This window comes from Somniosus microcephalus, chromosome 32 (assembly GCF_052327205.1).
Source record: "Somniosus microcephalus isolate GS21.2 chromosome 32, FLI_Smic_1.0, whole genome shotgun sequence".
Classification (NCBI taxonomy): domain Eukaryota; kingdom Metazoa; phylum Chordata; class Chondrichthyes; order Squaliformes; family Somniosidae; genus Somniosus; species Somniosus microcephalus.
The window spans coordinates 36,453,555-36,473,049 of record NC_141018.1 but is presented as its reverse complement, the minus strand read 5'-3'; the positions used below and the strand labels follow the sequence as shown (position 1 = coordinate 36,473,049).

Below are 19,495 nucleotides of genomic sequence, written 5' to 3'. Positions count from 1 at the left end.
CCCAGCATGGGGTCACTGGATCGTGATTGGGAACCCTGGCAGACTCCCCGTTACCCTCCCACTGGGAGCCTAGGGATACCGAGGGTGATTATAGTCCCTCTGCTGCCAGTTAATTCAGCACTGAGGGTTGAACCTGGATCCTTGCTGCTCTGTGTGGTTCGATTTTACACTGAGAGCGTGTTTACCAACAGTCAGTGAGTGGAATTAGTGTAGAGGAGTTCTTGTCTTGTGCAGCCATGTGTACTAAAACTCTTAGAATCACACAGCACAGAAGGAGACCATTCGGCCCATCGTGCCTGTGCCGGCTCTTTGAAAGAGCTCTCCAATTAGTCCCACTCCCCTGCTCTTTCCCCATAGCCCTGCAGATTTTCCCTTTATAATTCCCTCTTGAAAGTTTCTATTGAATCTGCTTCCACCGCCCTTTCAGGCAGAGCGTTCCAGATCTTGATGAGTTTATTATTTCAGTTTTTGATTTTTTTCCCCCCCTTTTCTAGGTCTGTCCACCTCTTTGCACAGCTCCCTGAGTAACCCATCGATCCAGGCTTCGCTCAGCAACGCACTGCTGCAGTCTCCTTTAAACAACCACTCCCTCAGCAACCCCTCCATCCACTCCTCGCTACGGTCATCGCTAAGCAACCCATCCATCCCAACCGCCTTGAACAGCTCGCCACGGCGACGGCAGACACCAGTCAGTCCGCTGACCCTCTCGCCGGGGATGGAGTCTCGCAGGTCTCTGAGCAAACAGTTCTCGCCAACAATGTCACCGACGCTGTCTTCAATTGCACAAGTAAGTGTGAACTCTCTTTAAATGAGTCTCCAGCGTAACAGGGTGCAAATACATTCTGACAACAGGACGTTTCTATTGTTATGTTCATTCACAGGTTGTGGGCGTCGCTGGCGAGGCCGGCATTTATTGCCCATCCATAATTTCCCTTGAGAAGGTGGTGGTGAGCCGCCTTCTTGAACCGCTGCAGTCCGTGTGGTGAAGGTGCTCTCACAGTGCGGTTAGGGAGGGAGTTCCAGGATTTTGACCCAGCGACGATGAAGGAACGGCCGATATATTTCCAAGTCAGGATGGTGTGTGACTTGGAGGTGGCGGTGTTCCCATGCGCCTGCTGCCCTTGTCCTTCTAGGTGGTAGAGGTCGCGGGTTTGGGAGGTGCTGTCGAAGAAGCCTTGGCAAGTTGCTGCAGTGCATCTTGTAGATGGTACACACTGCAGCCACGGTGCGCCGGTGGTGGAGGGAGCGAATGCTTAAGGTGGTGGATGGGGTGCCAATCAAGCGGGCTGCTTTGTCCTGGATGGTGTCGATGTTGGAGCTGCACATTAGTAATAACGGCACAGCTATGGTGTAATACTAAAGCCATACAGACCAGGGTGAGTCAGGTAATCTCAGCCAGCGCTCTCGCAGGAACCCTGTCCTTGGCCTCCATGCCCTAGGGGAGCAATCAGCCAGGCTTCCTGCTCCTGATCACGATCAGGCAGCCCTGGGTGCAAAGTGTGCCGAAGGACAGGCTGGGGTTTGGTGCAATAGCCTGCTGACACTCACCGTCTAAGCTCACAGAACAAAAATGGGCACTTGCACAAGGATTCACAATGCAGCCGATTCCCCTGGAATCCAGCAGTCAATGCTTTCAGGAGAAAAGCAATTTGCATCATACTTAAACCTTTTCAAAGTCTGCATGCTGCCCTGTTGTTCCAATTTAAGGTACATTATCAGGTGGGGGGGAAAAGCCTTTTTCCATTAAGCATTGAGCAGGGAGGCGCCGATTAGAGGCTGCAGCGTATTTCTGAGAGGCAAGAAATCAGTCCCTGATGGCGCTGGCTCCCTGGGCCAGCCATGTGCCCTGGCCCTGTCCCAATTGTGGGCCAGGCAGCTAAAGAAGGGGCAGAGAGGAGAGACACTTCCTCCTCATCTAAAAGTGCTGCCGGTTTGAGCAATGTTCAGAAGCAGAAATAACGAGGATGATATGAGTGTGTTCAGGGCTAACGCTGTCTGGGTTGTGGGAGAGAAGCCGGCCATTTCTACCCCCAACACGATGTCTAAATCTGCTGCTTGGTTTGCAGGGAGTTCCCTTGGATACGAGTAATATGACAATGGAACACCTGCCGCCTTATCCGCTCTATCAGCAACTCCACCAGCCCCAGCAGCCAGTGCACCAATCACAGCAGAAGGTGCAGCAATCCCAACAGTTGATGCAACAATCCCAGCAGCCGCAGGGACAATCAATGTCTCCACTTCATCACCTCTCTCAGCCACCGCCGATAGAGCTGCATTCCCCCAGCGTAAGTACTCAGTTATTGTATGTAACGGTGAGCGGCCTTCCTCATCTGTAACACAAAATGGCTAACAAAGTATTCCTAAAGTTTTATAACAGAAAAATTAAGTGCAGATGAATGAAGCCATTTAGCCCGCCTTTTCATAAGCAACCTCCAGTCCTCCCATCGCAGTGTTGACATAACCTCCTGAATGGTTGCAGACTCTTAGCCTCGCTCCCCTACCCTTACTGACCTGATGCCAGTCCTGAACTTGCCTTTTGCTAATTTGTACCTACGTTCTCTTATCCCGCAGTCGTGGTTTAACTTAAAATGGATTCACCTTTTCTATTCTACTTACTATATCATACACTTCAATGAGGTCGCCGTTATATTTTGGAGTTTCTTAACTCCTTTTTTTGGATAGTTTTACATGAGGTCAACTGCCAATTATCTATATGCGATGTGCGGTTTTACCTGAACCTAATTAATTTTAGCTTAATTGCTTCAGGCATTAAATCAAACGTCAAGAAAAGCGCACATCATAGTTTTACATCAGAGTTCATATCGTCCACTGGTTGCCGGAGTGTTTTAACGTTAATTGATGTCACAAGATAGATGACCTTTGTTCCGCTGATGGTGACTTGCTGCCTGCTCAAATGCCCAATTAAAATGATCCCTATCATCTCCTTCAAATTTTAGAATCACATTACATATAATAGATTTATAGGCAAAATGTTTGATAATCTCACCTCTCATTCTCGGTCGATACGCACTCTACTGACATGAGACATGACTGCAAACCAACACGTTGGCTTATTTTACCAAAAGTACATGAATGGGCAGTTTAAAGTTTTCATACTGAGATCAGTGAATTTACTACACTGCTCACTTTACGAAAAAAGGACAACAACAATAACTTGTATTTATATAGCACCTTTAAATGTGAAGTTATCCACTTCAGTAGGAAAAACAGAAAGGCAGAGTATTATTTAAATGGTGATAGATTGGGAAATGTTGATGTACAAAGGGACCTGGGTGTCCTTGTACACCAGTCACTGAAAGCAAACATGCAGGTGCAGCAAGCAGTTAGGAAGGCAAATGATATGTTGGCCTTCATTGCAAGAGGATTTGAGTACAGGAGCAAGAATGTCTTACTACAGTTATACAGGGCCTTGGTGAGACCACACCTGGAGTACTGTGTGCAGTTTTGGTCTCCGTACCTAAGAAAGGATATACTTGCCATAGAGGGAGTGCAGCGAAGGTTCACCAGACTGATTCCTGGGATGGCAGGACTGTCGTATGAGGAGAGATTAGGTCGACTAGGCCTGTATTCACTAGAGTTTAGAAGAATGAGAGGGGATCTCATTGAAACGTATAGAATTCTGACAGGGCTAGACAGACTGGATGCAGGGAGGATGTTTCCCCTGGCTGGGGGGTCTAGAACGAGGGGCCACAGTCTCAGGATAAGGGGTAGGACATTTAGGACTGAGATGAGGAGAAATTTTTTCACTGAGGGTGGTGAACCTGTGGAATTCTCTACCACAGAAGGCTGTGGAGGCCCAGTCACTGAATATATTTAAGAAGGAGATAGATAGATTTCTAGATGCAAAAGGCGTCAAGGGGTATGGGGAGAGAGCGGGAATATGGTATTGAGATAGAGGATCAGCCATGATCATATTGAATGGCGGAGCAGGCTCGAAGGGCCGAATGGCCTACTCCTGGTCCTATTTTTCTATGTGTCTATGTAAAACTTCCCAAGGCGCTTCACAGGAGCGATTATCAGACAAAACTTGACACCGAGCCACATAAGGATATATAAAAGCTTGGTCAGGGAGGTAGATGTTAAGGAGGAGAGTCTTAAAGGAGGAGAGAGAGGCGGAGAGGTTTTGGGAGTGAATTCCAGAGCTCGGGGCCCAGGCAGCTGAAGGCACGGCCACCAATGGTGGAGCGATTAAAATCGGGGGGGGGGGGGGATGCGCAATAGGTCAGAATTGGAGGAGCGCAGAGGGTTGTAGGGCTGGAGGTTACAGAGATAGGGAGGGGGGCGAGGCCATGGAGGGATTTGAAAACCGCAATGGCGCAGCGTCACTGACACCCGAGACATAGGGTCGAGCGAAGGTATTCCGAAGCTAGCTGATTCAGTTTTAAAATGCAGACACGTTTCTGCTGCTGCCTGTCCATCTTGCAGCTCATCCTGTGTGTGGAAGAGACAGAAACTTCTCGGTCACCTGCTTTGAGTCAGTGCGGTCGGGGATTTCGCTTAACGAACCATTAGTCAGTCACCACCCTGAACGAGATGTCTCCTGGGCAGACAGCTGTTTGTTTAGCTAAGCCCCCTGCTGGTGAATGGAATAAGACAAGTCCTGGTCACTTGGTGAATCATTTCATCACACTGCTGTGAAATAGGTTGTACAATCGCTCTTCTGTTTACTAAATAACATCCCAAATTACAATAATAACTAGCCTGGATCCATCTCTACTAGCTCAGCGGGATTTAACATTGCATAAAAATTATACATTTTTTAAAAATCAGTTCAGGCAATACAGGTAAAAATCAAATTGTTATAAGAAAGACTTGCATTTCTACAGCGCCTTTCATGTCCACCAGATGTCCCAAAGCACTTTACAGCCAATGAAGTACTTTTTGAAGTGTAGTCACTGTTGAAATGTAGGAAACGCGGCAGCCAATTGCACACAGCAAGCTCCCACAAACAGCAATGTGATAATGACCAGATAATCTGTTTTAGTGATGTTGATTGAGGGATAAATATTGGCCAGGACACCAGGGAGAACTCCCCTGCTCTTCTTCGATATAGTGCCATGGGATTTTTTACATCCACCTGAGAGAGCAGACGTCTTGGTTTAACATCTCATCCAAAAGACGGCCCCACCGACAGTGCGGCGCTCCCTCAGTACTGCACCTCCGACAATGCAGCGCTCCCTCGGTACTGCACCTCCGACAATGCAGCGCTCCCTCAGTACTGCACCTCCAACAATGCGGCGCTCCCTCAGCACTGCCCCTCCGACAGTGCTGCGCTCCCTCAGTACTGCACCTCCGACAGTGCAGCGCTCCCTCAGTACTGCCCCTCCGACAGTGCGGTACTCCCTCAGTACTGCACCTCCGACAGTGCAGCGCTCCCTCAGTACTGCCCCTCCGACAGTGCGGTACTCCCTCAGTACTGCCCCTCCGACAGTGCGGCGCTCCCTCAGTACCGCCCCTCCGACAGTGCGGCGCTCCCTCAGCACTGCCCCTCCGACAGTGCGGCGCTCCCTCAGCACTGCCCCTCCGACAGTGCGGCGCTCCCTCAGTACTGCCCCTCCGACAATGCGGCACTCCCTCAGTACCGCCCCTCCGACAGTGTGGCGCTCCCGCAGTACAGCACTGGACTGTCAGCCTGGATTAGTACTAGCTGATAGGACTATATATTATAATGCACGTTCTTTTACTTTTAGGTGAAATATTATTTAATGCTTTTTGTGCGAACTGTTCCTTATCGCACTGTGTTGCTGTTTGACAGAATGACACAATGGATAACATCTTCGGTGATCCATATTTTGAGCAGCAGTTGGTTGCCAGACAGCCCAAGCCATTGTCACAGCAGGTATGGAGGTTTGCCATCAGCAGGCCTATGGAGATCCACAGCAGTCTAGCGATGTCAGAGTATGATCGGGTTATGGTATGCTAATTATTTTACACAGTGGTGTATCTTCGTGATCGCAGTGTGACATGATCCTGTCATTCTTCATTCATCGCCGCCACCAACAAAAATCAAGCACGTGTGGTGTTTGCATTTGCCCGTTCTTCATCTGTCCGTCCATCAGTCTGTGAGCAGTGTTTACTGCAAACCACTGTTAGATTTTCATTAACTTGATTCAGAAGTAATGCTTAGAATATTGCCCACCTCCCCTTCACCCGTCACCCTCGGCAACGCACCTCCCCTTCAGCTGTCGCCCTCGGCAACACACCTCCCCTTCACCCGTCACCCTCGGCAACGCACCTCCCCTTCAGCTGTCGCCCTCGGCAACGCACCTCCCCTTCAGCTGTCGCCCTCGGCAACCCACCTCCCCTTCACCTGTCGCCCTCGGCAACCCACCTGCCCTTCACCTGTTGCCCTCGGCAACCCGCCCCCCCTTCACCTGTCGCCCTCGGCAACCCGCCTCCCCTTCACCTGTCGCCCTCGGCAACCCGCCTCCCCTCCACCTGTCGCCCTCGGCAACCCACCTCCCCTCCACCTGTCGCCCTCGGCAACCCACCTCCCCTCCACCTGTCGCCCTCGGCAACCCACCTCCCCTCCACCTGTCGCCCTCGGCAACCCACCTCCCCTCCACCTGTCGCCCTCGGCAACCCACCTCCCCTTCACCTGTCGCCCTCGGCAACCCACCCCCCCTTCACCTGTCGCCCTCGGCAACCCACCCCCCCTTCACCTGTCGCCCTCGGCAACCCACCTCCCCTTCACCTGTCGCCCTCGGCAACCCACCTCCCCTTCACCTGTCCTTTAGCCGTGACCCTCTAAGCTGTGTTGAGCTCACCTGTAAGTACCTTCTCCAGCGGTCGCCCGAAAAGGAACAAAGGAAACTGGAAGAGCAGAAGGGAGCACTGCACTCCATCTGTCTGATCCAAAGTTCAAAACATGCCAGGTCCTCTATCTCTCAAACCCATCAGTCACATTCTCTTGTCAAATATCCCACTGAATTCACTGACGCAGTCTGTCTCCCTGTGCGGTCTGTTCCATACTTTCATCACCCTCTGCGTGAAGCAGTTAAACTGTATCTCCTTTCCCCAGCTCCACATTCCCAATTTGAATTCATATTCCATCTCGGTTTAAATTTCTGACGTCCTTGCTGGTCCAAGTTCGCTTCTCAGTCGCTGCGGTATGTCAGGAGTGTCCAGGCTTTTGTCTTCATTCCAAGGAGTCGAAGGGCATAGACTTTAAATCCCTGTCCCCATTAACCTGCTGATACCTCGAGCTACCGGTAAAAGAAAGACTTGCATTTCTATAGCGCCTTTCACCACCTCAGGATGTCCCAAAGCGCTTGACAGCCAATGAAGTACTTTTGAAGTGTGGTCACTGTTGTAATGTGGGAAACGCAGCAGCCAATTTGCGCACAGCAAGCTCCCACAAACAGCAATGTGATAATGACCAGATACTATCTTTTTTAGTGATATTGGCCCAGGACACCGGGAATAACTCCCCTGCTCTTCTTCCAGATAGTGCCATGGGATCTTTTACATCTACCTGAGAGAGCAGACGGTGCCTCGGCTTAACGTCTCATCTGAAAGATGGCACCTCCGACAGTGCGGCGCTCCCTCAGTACGGCCCCTCCGACACTGCGGCGCTTCCTCAGTACTGCCCCTCCCGACAGTGCAGCGCTCCCTCAGTACGGCCCCTCCGACAGTGCAGCGCTCCCTCAGTACGGCCCCTCCGACAGTGCAGCGCTCCCTCAGTACGGCCCCTCCGACAGTGCGGCGCTCCCTCAGTACTGCTCCTCTGACAGTGCAGCGCTCCCTCAGTACTGCCCCTCCGACAGTGCAGCGCTCCCTCAGTACTGCCCCTCCGACAGTGCGGCACTCCCTCAGTACTGCCCCTCCGACAGTGCAGCGCTCCCTCAGTACGGCCCCTCCGACACTGCGGCGCTCCCTCAGTACTGCCCCTCCGACAGTGCGGCGCTCCCTCAGTACGGCCCCTCCGACAGTGCAGCGCTCCCTCAGTACGGCCCCTCCGACACTGCGGCGCTCCCTCAGTACTGATCCTCCGACAGTGCGGCGCTCCCTCAGTACTGGCCCTCCGACAGTGCAGCATTCCCTCAGTACTGCCCCTCCGACAGTGCAGCGCTCCCTCAGTACTGCCCCTCCGACAGTGCAGCACTCCCTCAGTACTGTACCACCGACAGTGCGGCGCTCCCTCAGTACTGCCCCTCCGACAGTGCGGTGCTCCCTCAGTACTGCCCTGGAGTATCAGCCTGGATTTGTGTGCTCAAGTCTCTGGAGTGGGACTTGCACCCATGACCTTCTGACTGAGATGCAACAGTGTTGCCCACTGAGCCACTGCTGACAGATCCTGGTGTTCTGAATTAGGGTTTATCTGTTAGTGAGGTTAAAGTGCAACGGGCGGCTCTTTCCAAACCTCCAGGCCCACAAAATTCAAGATGGGGCAAACCAGTGAGCAAGAACTGGGAGCCCGAGCAGAGTGGAGTTGCCAGGGCTTCAGGAGCTGGGTTGCCACCAGTGTTCTCTGTGAGCTGCGTGGCCACGCAGCGCTCCAGGGGTCCCGCGCAGTGCTCCAGGGGTCCCGCGCAGCGCTCCAGGGGTCCCACGCAGCGCTCCAGGGATCCCGCACTGCGCTCCAGGGATCCCTGCGCAGCGCTCCAGGGGCCCCGCGCAGCGCTCCAGGGGTCCCGTGCATCCAGCTTTTCAATACAAAAAATGAGCATGTGCGCTATTTTGAATGACCCACGTAGCCCCTTAAAGGGACCGCATGGCCCCTAAGAATAATTCGAGGGATGATTGGTTGCCACAGGCCTGAGTTTGGTCACTCCTGCTGTACCCCATTAGTGTTGTTAGTATCCAGCCTGCACTCCCCTGCAGCACAGGTGAAATTCTCAAGATTGTTCTTCTCCCCCACCCCCCTCCACAGCTGGAGCAGTTCAACATGTTGGAAAGTTCGGTCAACACTTTGCCGATGAGCAGCAACAGCTACTACAACCCGGGCTCCAGCCTGCACTACTCCCAGGCCGCCATGGTGGGTCTGACCGGGAGTCATGGGAGCCTACACGATCAGTCCCAGCTGAAACCCAACCTGCTGTACTCCACCTGCACCGGGAACATCCCCAACATCATCCTGACAGGTGAGCAGCCCCAGCCCCGGCACTGGCGTAGGGCAGCTGGAGAAGTACAGGAGGGAGTAAGGGATGGAAGGATTATGTTGATAGAAACAAAAGCCAAAAGCGCAGGTGCTGGAAATTTGCAATTTGAAACAGAATGCTGGAAGCACTCAGCAGGTCAGGCAGCATCTGTGGAGCGAGAAACAGAGTTAACGTTTCAGGTCAATGACCTTTCATCAGAATATACTGATGGGGTGAGATGAAGAGGGGTGGGAGGAGGCTCGTGTGGAGCATAAACACTGGCACGGACCAGTTAGGCCGAATGGCTTGTTTGTGTGCTGTATGTTCTACGCAGGAATAAATTGTCAGAAAACATATTTAAAAGTTCTTTATCTGAATGCACGCAGCATTTGTAACAAAATAGACGAGTTGACGGTACAAATAACTACACATGGGTATGATCTGGTGGCCATTACGGAAACATGGCTGCAAGATGATCATGACTGGGAACTAAACATACAAGGGTATTTGACAATTAGGAAGGACAGACAGGAAGGAAAGGGAGGTTGGGTTGCTATGTTAATCAAGGATGGAATCACTGCAATAGTCAGAAATGATATTGGGTCAAAGGATCGGGATAGTGAAACAGTTTGGGTGGAGATAAGGAATAATAAGGGGAAAAAGTCACTAGTGGGCGTAGTCTATCGGCCTCCTAACAGTTGCAACTCTGTTGGTCGGAGTATCAATCAGGAAATAGTTGGGGCTTGTAATAAGGGAACAGCCATAATCATGGGAGATTTTAACTTTCATATTGACTGGACTGATCAAATTGGGCATGGCAGCCTTGAGGAAGAGTTCATAGAGTGTATTAGGGACGGGTTTCTTGAGCAGTATGTAACTGAACCAACCAGGGGGCAGGCAATCTTAGATCTGGTCCTGTGTAATGAGACAGGATTAATGAAAAATGTCCCAGTAAAGGATCCCCTTGGAATGAGTGACCATAATATGGTTGAATTCCAAATTCAGTTGGAGGGTGAGAGAGTTGGATCTCAAACCAGCGTACTGAGCTTAAATAAAGGAGACTATGAAGGTATGAGAGTAGAATTGACTAAAGTGGACTGGGAAAACAGATTAAAGTGTAAGACGGTACAAGAGCAGTGGTCTACATTCAAGGAGATATTTCACATCTTTCAAGATAATTATATTCCACTGAGGAAAAAGGGGAGTAAAAGTAAAGACAGCCATCCGTGGCTTAGTAAAGTGATAAAGGATAGTATCCGACTGAAAACAAGGGCATATAAAGTAGCCAAATCTAGTGGGAGGATAGAAGATTGGGAAGCATTTAAAAGCCAGCAAACAATAACTAAAAGATTAATTAAGAAAGGGAAGATAGATTATGAAAGTAAACTAGCAAAAAATATAAAAACAGATAGCAAGAGTTTCTACAGCTATATAAAAAGAAAAAGGGTGGCTAAAGTGAACGTTGGTCCCTTAGAGGATGAGACCGGAAAACTAGTGGTGGGGAACATGGAGATGGCAAAGACGCTGAACAAATATTTTGTATCAGTCTTTACAGTAGAGGACACTAAAAATACCCCAACACTGGACAAACAGGGGGCAATGGGGGGGGGGAGGAGCTAAACATGATTAAAATCACTAAGGAGATGGTACTCGGTAAAATAATGGGACTTAAGGCAGATAAATCCCCCGGACCTGATGGCCTACATCCTAGGGTCTTGAGAGAAGTGGCGGTGGGGATTGTGGATGCATTGGTGATTATTTTCCAAAACTCCCTGGACTCAGGAAAGGTCCTGGCAGATTGGAAAACTGCTAATGTAACACCCTTATTTAAGAAGGGAAGTAGACAAAAAGCTGGAAACTATAGACCAGTTAGCCTAACATCTGTGGTTGGCAAAATGTTGGAGTCCATTATTAAGGAAACAGTAACAGAGCATTTGGATATACATAATTTAATAGGACAGAGTCAGCATGGTTTTATGAAGGGGAAGTCATGTTTGACAAATTTGCTCGTATTCTTTGAGGACGTAACATACAGGGTGGATAAAGGGGAACCAGTGGATGTAGTGTATTTGGACTTCCAAAAGGCATTTGACAAGGTTCCACACAAAAGATTACTGATCAAGATAAAAAATCACGGGATTGGGGGTAATATACTGGCATGGGTGGAAGATTGGCTATCTAACAGAAAACAAAGAGTTGGGATAAATGGTTCATTCTCGGGCTGGCAATCAGTAACTAGTGGTGTTCCGCAGGGGTCAGTGCTGGGACCCCAACTCTTTACAATCTATATTAACGATTTGGAGGAAGGGACCGAGTGCAACATATCCAAGTTTGCCGATGATACAAAGATGGGAGGGAAAGCAGTGAGTGAGGAGGACATAAAAAACCTGCAAAAGGACATAGACAGGCTAAGTGAGTGGGCAGAGATTTGGCAGATGGAATATAATATTGGAAAGTGTGAGGTTATGCACTTTGGCAGAAAAAATCAAAGAGCAAGTTATTATCTAAATGGAGAGAAACTGCAAAGTGCTACAGTACAAAGGGATCTGGGGGTCCTGGTGCATGAAACACAAAAAGTTAGTATGCAGGTGCAGCAGGTGATCAGGAAGGCCAATGGAATCTTGGCTTTTATTGCAAGGGGGATGGAGTATAAAAACAGGGAAGTCTTGCTGCAGTTATACAGGGTATTGGTGAGGCCACACCTGGAATACTGCGTGCAGTTTTGGTTTCCATATTTAAGAAAAGATATACTCGCTCTCGAGGCGGTTCAGAGAAGGTTAACTTCTTCACTCAGAGGGTGGTAGGTTTGTGGAATTTGCTGCCCCAGAAAGCTGTGGAAGCTACATCATTAAATAAATTTAAAACAGAAATAGATAGTTTCCTAGAGGTAAAGGGAATTAAGGGTTACGGGGAGCGGGCAGGAAATTGGACATGAGTCTAGGTTCGGAATGGTCATGGCCCTGTGGGTAGTGGAGTGGGCCCAGGGGCCGTGTAGCCTGGTTCTGCTCCTACTGTGTTCTAATTCTGTTAGATTTCAGGAGATGGTTTTATTCCTGTTCCTGGCTGGGGTGGAGATCGCCTTTACAGAAGGTAAGTACTGTAGAAAATATAGGGACAGAGTGATCTCCTGGAAGAATTTCGATCGCCTAGATGGGTCGGAGAGGAATTTCCCAGATTTTTTTCTCCCAAATTGGCCATGGGGCCTTTTATCTGGTTTTTCGCCTCTCCTGGGAGATCACATGGGTTCGGGTGGATGCAGAGTGATAGAAGATTTGAGGTTAGGATCAGATCAGCCATGATCTTATTGAATGGTGGAGCAGGCTCGAGGGGCCGATTGGCCTACTCCTGCTCCTATTTCTTATGTTCTTATTGATTCCGGAGATGAGGGGGTTGACGTATGAGGAAAGGTTGAGTAGGTTGGGCCTCTACTCATTGGAGTTCAGAAGAATGAGAGGCAATCTTATCGAAACATATAAGATTGTGAGGGGGCTTGATCGGGTGGATGCGGTGAGGATGTTTCCACTGATGGGTGAGACTAGAACTAGGGGGCATAATCTTAGAATAAGGGGCTGCCCTTTCAAAACTGAGATGAGGAGAAACTTCTTCAGTCAGAGGGTAGTAAATCTATGGATTTTGCTACCCCAGAGAGCTGTGGAAGCTGCAACATTAAATAGATTTAAAACGGAGATAGACAGTTTCCTAGCAGATAAGGGAATTAGGGGTTACGGGGAGAGGGCAGGGAAGTGGACGTGAGTCTAGGTTCGGATCAGCCATGATCCTATTGAATGGCGGAGCAGGCCCGAGGGGCCGTATGGCCTACTCCTGCTCCTACTTCTTATGTTCTTATGTAACATGCCCTCTCACCAATACTGGCCTCATTGAGGTCAGGAATGTTTCCCAGGAATTATCTTCACAGATCACAGAAATCACAGAAACCCCACAGTGCAGATAGGGAAACATTCCTGACATTCAATGAGGCCAGTATTGGTGAGAGGGCATGTTACATAAGAACATAAGAAGTAGGAGCAGGAGTAGGCCATACGGCCCCTCGGGCCTGCTCCGCCATTCAATAGGATCATGGCGGATTCCTTGGGATTTTACTGGAAGATTCCAAGTGTTGAAAGAAAATTCTTCCCATTGTCTTTTGGTAACCAAGGGTTTTGGAAGAGAAAGTTGGTTTTATTATGCATATTAATTCCTAGTGAGCGGTACTGGCTGTAAACATAAGGGGATGTGTTGATGAAACTATAATTGGTAACACAACCCTGACTTATTGATCAGATAGTCAATATATCCTTCTGTTTCTTTCTCCCTCATGTACCTATCTCGCTTCCCCTTAAATGCATCTATGTTATTCGCCTCAACCACTCTGAGTTCACATTGTTCCCACTTCTCTGGGTAAAAGGATTGGCCCCCTGGGTTGAGTATTGGAGAAGCATTCAGTGCCCTTTCGAACGCCGGTGAGATCAGCAGGGAACCAAAACGGTCGCCATGAAAAAGAAATCAACAAACAAGGAAAAGGCAGTTTGTAAATTTCGGATGGTGTCCTCTGCCAGTCCATCACTTGATTCTACTTCTGTTGCACTCTAGGGGACTCTCCGCCCAGCTTGTCCAAGGACATCAGCAGTGCCCTGGCCGGTGTCCCAGACATGACCTTTGACACCGATAGCCAGTTCCAACTGGACGACGAGTTAAAGATCGAACCACTTAGCCTAGATGGACTGAGCATGCTCAGTGACCCGGACCTGGTCCTGGCTGACCCCACGATAGAAGACACATTCAGGACAGACAGAATGTAACCGCCGCAACATTACTTTTGGGGTGAGGGGCGGGATGGGGGGGTGGGGGAGGGGAGAGGATATATCTGGACACTAAAGAGTGAAGGAAAGCATTTACGGAATGGCACATTTGGAGCTAGACTTTTTTAATCATTAAAGCACTAGTCACTGCTTGTGTTGTGTTTTTTAACTGTATACATTTCTATGTCTGTTTAGCTGGTAAAGGTTGAAATGTTCTTCAATTTAAGCTGACCATTGCCAGAAAATAACCACCCCAGCACAGGGCGAATGATTGTACCGTATTCGACTTATTTAGATGGCATGCAATGCAAATTGTTTACAGATTTTAAATCTTAGCTTTTCACATCTAAACCAGAAAATTTGCATTTTATAAAATGTTAGTCTTTTTACACTTGTCTAAATCTACATCATTCTAAACCACGAATTGAAACCCCTATTATGATATAGATTTCTTTGGCATTGTTTTCACTCTTGTTGCTGGGTGTGGGATTGAGCTGTGTACACCAGTAGGTCATGTTCCTGCTCTGTGCGGTGAGCGGGTCTCAGCTGGGGCAGCAGGTGGGTTGCTGCCCTTTGTCACAGTGCCTGTGGGCTAAAGCGAGTTGGGGGTGGGACGGGGGGTGGTGGCGGTGGTGGAGAAATCAGCCACTGGCTGGAAACGTCCCGTGCTGGGTTAGGACAGTTCCACGCTCGATCATATTTGCCCTTTTTTTGATTGAATGCCCTGTCCACGTTCGCTGCCTAGGCTCCGACATGATGAATGGCCACGTGGGCAAAGTGTCGGAGGGCAGCTAACACCAGCGGAACCGGAATCCAGCTCGTTCTGCACCTTCAAGAGAGCGAGGAGTTAGTCCAAAAAAAAAACCTGATCTTTTGATTAGAGGAAGGCCATTAATTGAAATGAACCAATTGCAGTAATTCCCACTTGCTTAAATCACTGGGCACTGGGGCCAGGGAGAGCGGGCACTGGGACCAGGGGGAGCGGGCACTGGGACCAGGCACTGGGCACTGTGGTTAATATTCAGCATTAACCCTTGGAGAGTTACAATTTTGTTCTCCAAAACTAAACTCGCACCAATTATGAAGGGAAACTATTTATGCAGGTGCTAAACATTTTATGAATGTTCGAATTTTAATGAACAGGAGAAAGTCCTGGGGGTGCAATGGAGCCCTCCCACCTGAACCCCACTTCCTCCCTTTCTGTCTGACAGAGGTTAATGCAATAGGCGACTGACACCTCGCTGTTAAATATAAATATAATTTATAGCTCTTAATTCGCAAGGCAGTTCCTCAGTTGTGTGGGGAGGAATTTAAATAATATATAATCAAGAGTTATTGCTATCAAGATGGTGAAAAACTATATTTTTAAATCGCTATATTGTACAGGTTAACACACCCCCTGAATGCCTTAATAGACAGATAATTACAGTCTGGGGGGTGTTTTTTTTGGAAAGGACCGATTGTTTCTGTGTCACCTGCAGCTAGAAGCTACGCCAGTAAGCGCACTGTGACTAGAAATTGTATAAAAAGAGCTTATTGAGGCGTTCCCACAGACCTTGAATGCTTACGGTTGTTATCGTGGTTCAGTGTTTGAGATGTGAGAATTCTGTTTGCAAAATGCAGAGGCACAAAGGGGGGCAGCACAGCCCTTCTGATCAGGTGGAACTACAGAGTAATGAATTGACTCAATCTTGTATCACGTGCCTGATGGGGATCTTTGTACAGCTCGTGTCGAGAGCAGAACACCCTCACCTAAAGTGAAGCCAAATCGAAATGTATATTTCTAGCACACAGACACACATTTCCGTGCGGACCCAGTCGCCTTTCATGGTTTAAAAAAGCATTTATTTTTCTTTTTATAAGATGAGAGTTTTACGTCGGCTTATTATGAACCTGCTTCAGTGTTTTCTGCCGTGACTATTTCTGAATCTGTGTTTCCTGTTGCAAACTGTTTGGTTTGAGAATGTCAGTGGGGCCGTTCCTTTACAGATTGGAGTTGTGCTTATCCCCGCACGCCACACATTTGTTTGGTTAGGTTGTATTTTCAGAAGTACCAGCACTGGACAGTACAACATGTAATCGCTGTCCTTTCGCCTCCAAGACTCTCTTTTTCAGAGAGAATCTGGACAAATCTTCGCCTCTAGGTTTTTCATTCTACTGGCCAGCAACCTTCCATTCTTCAACTCATGGGGACTTCCTCTGAATACAGGAAACTTTGTGGTATCCGGCACCGACGGGACCGAGCTGTTGCCGATCTATCAAAACTGCCGGACATACAAAGTTAATGTTGAAGCATATGGAGGTTTTCATCTCCATATCTGACAAACACTGTTGCTTAGCAACAGCTTGTAAACAGTCAGCCCGTACCTTGGAAGCGTCTCTGTAGCTTAGCAACAGCTTCAGAGAGACTTTCCAGAGCCCGACTGTTGAAAACAAAGCCACGAGAAGAAAAAAAACCTAACAAAACGGCTCCTGATTTCTGCCGGTAGATCGAGGTTTCCGGACATACAACCTCCGGGTAAACCAAAGTTTCCTGTACTGAATAAAGGTGGTTCTAGCTCATATAGACACAGGGCTGCCTCTTTCTCTAGAACCCAAACCATCATCTGATTCTTGAATCAATACAACGGTTAATTTCTCTCTCATACTCTGGAACTCAAAGGTTTCATAACACAATCGCGACAAAGGCAGTTCTTTCGCACTCTAGCTCCCAGATGCAGAGTCTTATATTCTAGAACCTGAAGAGAGATTCTTCTCACTCTCTCTCTGCCCCTCCCTCCTCTCCCTTTTTCCCTCGTGCTCTCTCTCTCGAACACAGGCAAAGATTCTCCTTTTGCAGATTTGATGGGGCCAAGGGATTGTTTTGCACAGTATGCTTAGCCACTTTCTAAGACCTGTATTCAAATTAGCAAATGGAAGTTTTCTCTGTTTTGTCCACAGACGTGATCAGGTCATCAGCACAAACGCTTCGCCCTCTTGTTCAATTGTAATCAAATGTCGATTTGATAAAAAAGGATTGAATGAGATTTTCTGAGGCCGAGTGCAAGCAGTTTTTTTTCACGGGATGTGGGATGTCGCTGGCAAAGCCGGCATTTATTGCCCGTCCCTAATTGCCCTTGAGAAGGCGGTGGTGAGCCGCCGCCTTGAACCTGGGGAGTGAGGGAGAGCGGGGTGCTTTGCATCTGGCTGAGTCTGTTGGTGCTGGTTATTCCACTCTCACCTTGACCTATGCCTACAGGAATCGGGATGGGGGGGATAAACCTGGGGCAAGAGTTTGGAACTGAAAGCTTCCCTCCGCCTACAGAAGCATGAGTGGAACCAGGAGGAGGAGAATAATGGGCAGATAGAGGAGGAGGGTCTTGCATTGAAACTATTATCCTTTTCACCCGTTGAAGAATTTAGTCGTCGTTTGCACTATTTTTTTTTAAAAGAAACTCCATTTTTCACCGATGCGTCCCATCTGCCTGCGATATCCTGAGTTAAAAGCAGAATATGTTGGGAATGGAGATCAGGTCTGTCGGGTTCTGTAAGACAAAAAACAACTCGACGATTCATTAGGGTAGCGACATTGGCCTGTCGTTGCTCTCGGATCCGCACTGACCTGTGCTGTATTCCCAGCCTTTCAACATTCGCAGTATATATACTTAGCTCTAACATTCAAATTCTGTTTGGTTCCATTTCATAAAATGGTTTTGGGAGCAGGGGAGAGATAAAGTTGTGGCTTAAAATCCTGAAAAGAAATGTCTTTATTCATTAAGGTGCAGAGTCAGGATATTCACCCAGAGGGCGGTGGGGGTCTGGAACTCACTGCCTGAAAGGGTGGGAGAGGCAGAAACCCTCATCACATTTAAAAAGTACTTGGATATGCACTCGAAGTGCCGTAACCTGCAGGGCTACGGACCAAGAGCTGGAAAGTGGGATTGGGCTGGAGAGCTCTTTGTCGGGCGGCACGGACACGATGGGCCGAATGGCCTCCTCCTGTGCCGTAAATTTTAATGATTCTATGATATGATTCCAGCTCCGGGTTAAGGTGGAAAGCGACAGACTCGGCAGCTACAGTGGGGTCTAGTCCTCTGGGATGTAGAATAGGGTTATGGTCTGTAAGATGGTCCAATATTTTGGTGATGGATTCATCCCATTTGTATAAATGTTTTTAATACCTATATTTTATCATCTGCATTTTCTTACAAAAGTTTTTTTTTTTAAAAAGAAGAATTTTTGTCCTGTACAATAGAGAGTGATTTTGAACTATTACCCCACCAATAACTTTAATAAATCCCTGAGGCCCTCCTTTGTAACTGACTTGGCTCTCGATGCTGTGGAGCCGAGGAAAGGCTGGTGTTGCCCTCACTGGAGCAGGTCTCGGCAAGCATGCACTGCTTCATTCTATAAAACCTGCAAGCCTTAGAAACAAAGTGGGGGTGATTGTAACGGGACTCGCCGGGCAGGAATCCCACTGGATCGGGTGGAACGCTGGTTTTGCACCCCGCCCCATATTGGTCTCCATTGATTTCACTGGGGTGTAGAATCAGGCGGGTGGAGGGCGAGGGTCAAACCAATGTTGCTCCTGATCCCGTCAATTTCCCGATGGGCAGGCCAGGTTAAAATTGCTTCCCCCCTCCCCCCTTAGAATGTGGGCCTCCCGCCCTCCAAAAGCAAAACCCATTGGTGACTCGATTTGTAAAGGCACTGCCCCCCCCCCCCGTGCGTGTGCCCTCGCAGAGCCAGGTCTGCATCAAGCTAACTGTTCTCAGTCTGGGTTCCCGCTCCCGATCGCTGTTCGATGTGCTCGTGCGGACACCTGGTGCGGTCGCAGATGTCCGTGGGCAAATAGCCGGTCGCCACTCACGGTCTGGGTTGACGCTTGGGACAGGGCAGTCCGCACACTAGAACCGTACCCCAGTAAAAGTCTGCACCTTGGGGAGAGATGGGGAGATGATTGCAAAGGTTGGGGTTGGTGAATGGGAATCTGCAGCGTGGCGCCGACACAGACCCCTCCCTCTGGTTGTTACATAAAAGCTGGGTTGAGCTCAGTATTAAGGCTCTCTTCCTATTCCGCCCTCATTATCATCATTGAATTTTATCAATGTCCATTTATTTTTAAATTCTTTTAATTTATTCTGACCTCTTGAACCATAGGGTCCTTGTTACCTTTTTTTTTTGTAATAGTAGCTGGTCCGTTTTTAAAAAAAATACTACTAATTTTATTAATATTTACCATTGTATATCTGTTTCCTGTGACCTCCTTTGTTGACTTTTTGAATTCAGTTTTTGTGAAGTGTACAGTAATATTTAAATAGGACTTGTCTGTGAGCTAGTGTTACTTTTTGTAAAGTGTCATTTTGCATTCTGTCTTTCAAATAAAATATATTAAATCTACGTAATATGTGTGTCCATATTTTCTTCATTTGAAATACCAAGAATTGAAACCAGAGTAGAACCGAGCTGTCAGATTAGGGAGCGTTACACCAGGCTTTTGATCTCCCTTCCTAATATCTCCTTACGTGGCTTGATGTCAATTTTCTTTGTCTGATTTACGCTCCTGTGAAGCACCTTGGGATGTTTCACTACATTAAAGGTGCTATATAAACACAA

General features: G+C 48.4%; 1 protein-coding gene across 4 annotated transcripts in view; it reads left to right on the top strand.

Annotated features, from left to right (window-relative positions):
- The window catches only part of crtc3 (CREB regulated transcription coactivator 3), a 104,140-nt gene extending 84,861 nt beyond the window's left edge, over nucleotides 1–19,279 (top strand). For 2 of the 4 annotated variants that reach the window (XM_085972431.1, XM_085972430.1), the window contains 5 exons: nucleotides 495–787; nucleotides 2,067–2,285; nucleotides 5,777–5,935; nucleotides 8,894–9,104; nucleotides 13,692–19,279. In XM_085972431.1, the coding sequence (XP_085828557.1) occupies nucleotides 495–787; nucleotides 2,067–2,285; nucleotides 5,777–5,935; nucleotides 8,894–9,104; nucleotides 13,692–13,900 (1,091 nt within the window). In that variant the 3' untranslated portion in view covers nucleotides 13,901–19,279. The remainder of the gene's footprint in view (nucleotides 1–494; nucleotides 788–2,066; nucleotides 2,286–5,776; nucleotides 5,936–8,893; nucleotides 9,105–13,691) is intronic. The other 2 variants (XM_085972432.1, XM_085972433.1) reach the window with 1 other exon arrangement.
- Nucleotides 19,280–19,495: the final 216 nt, after the last annotated feature.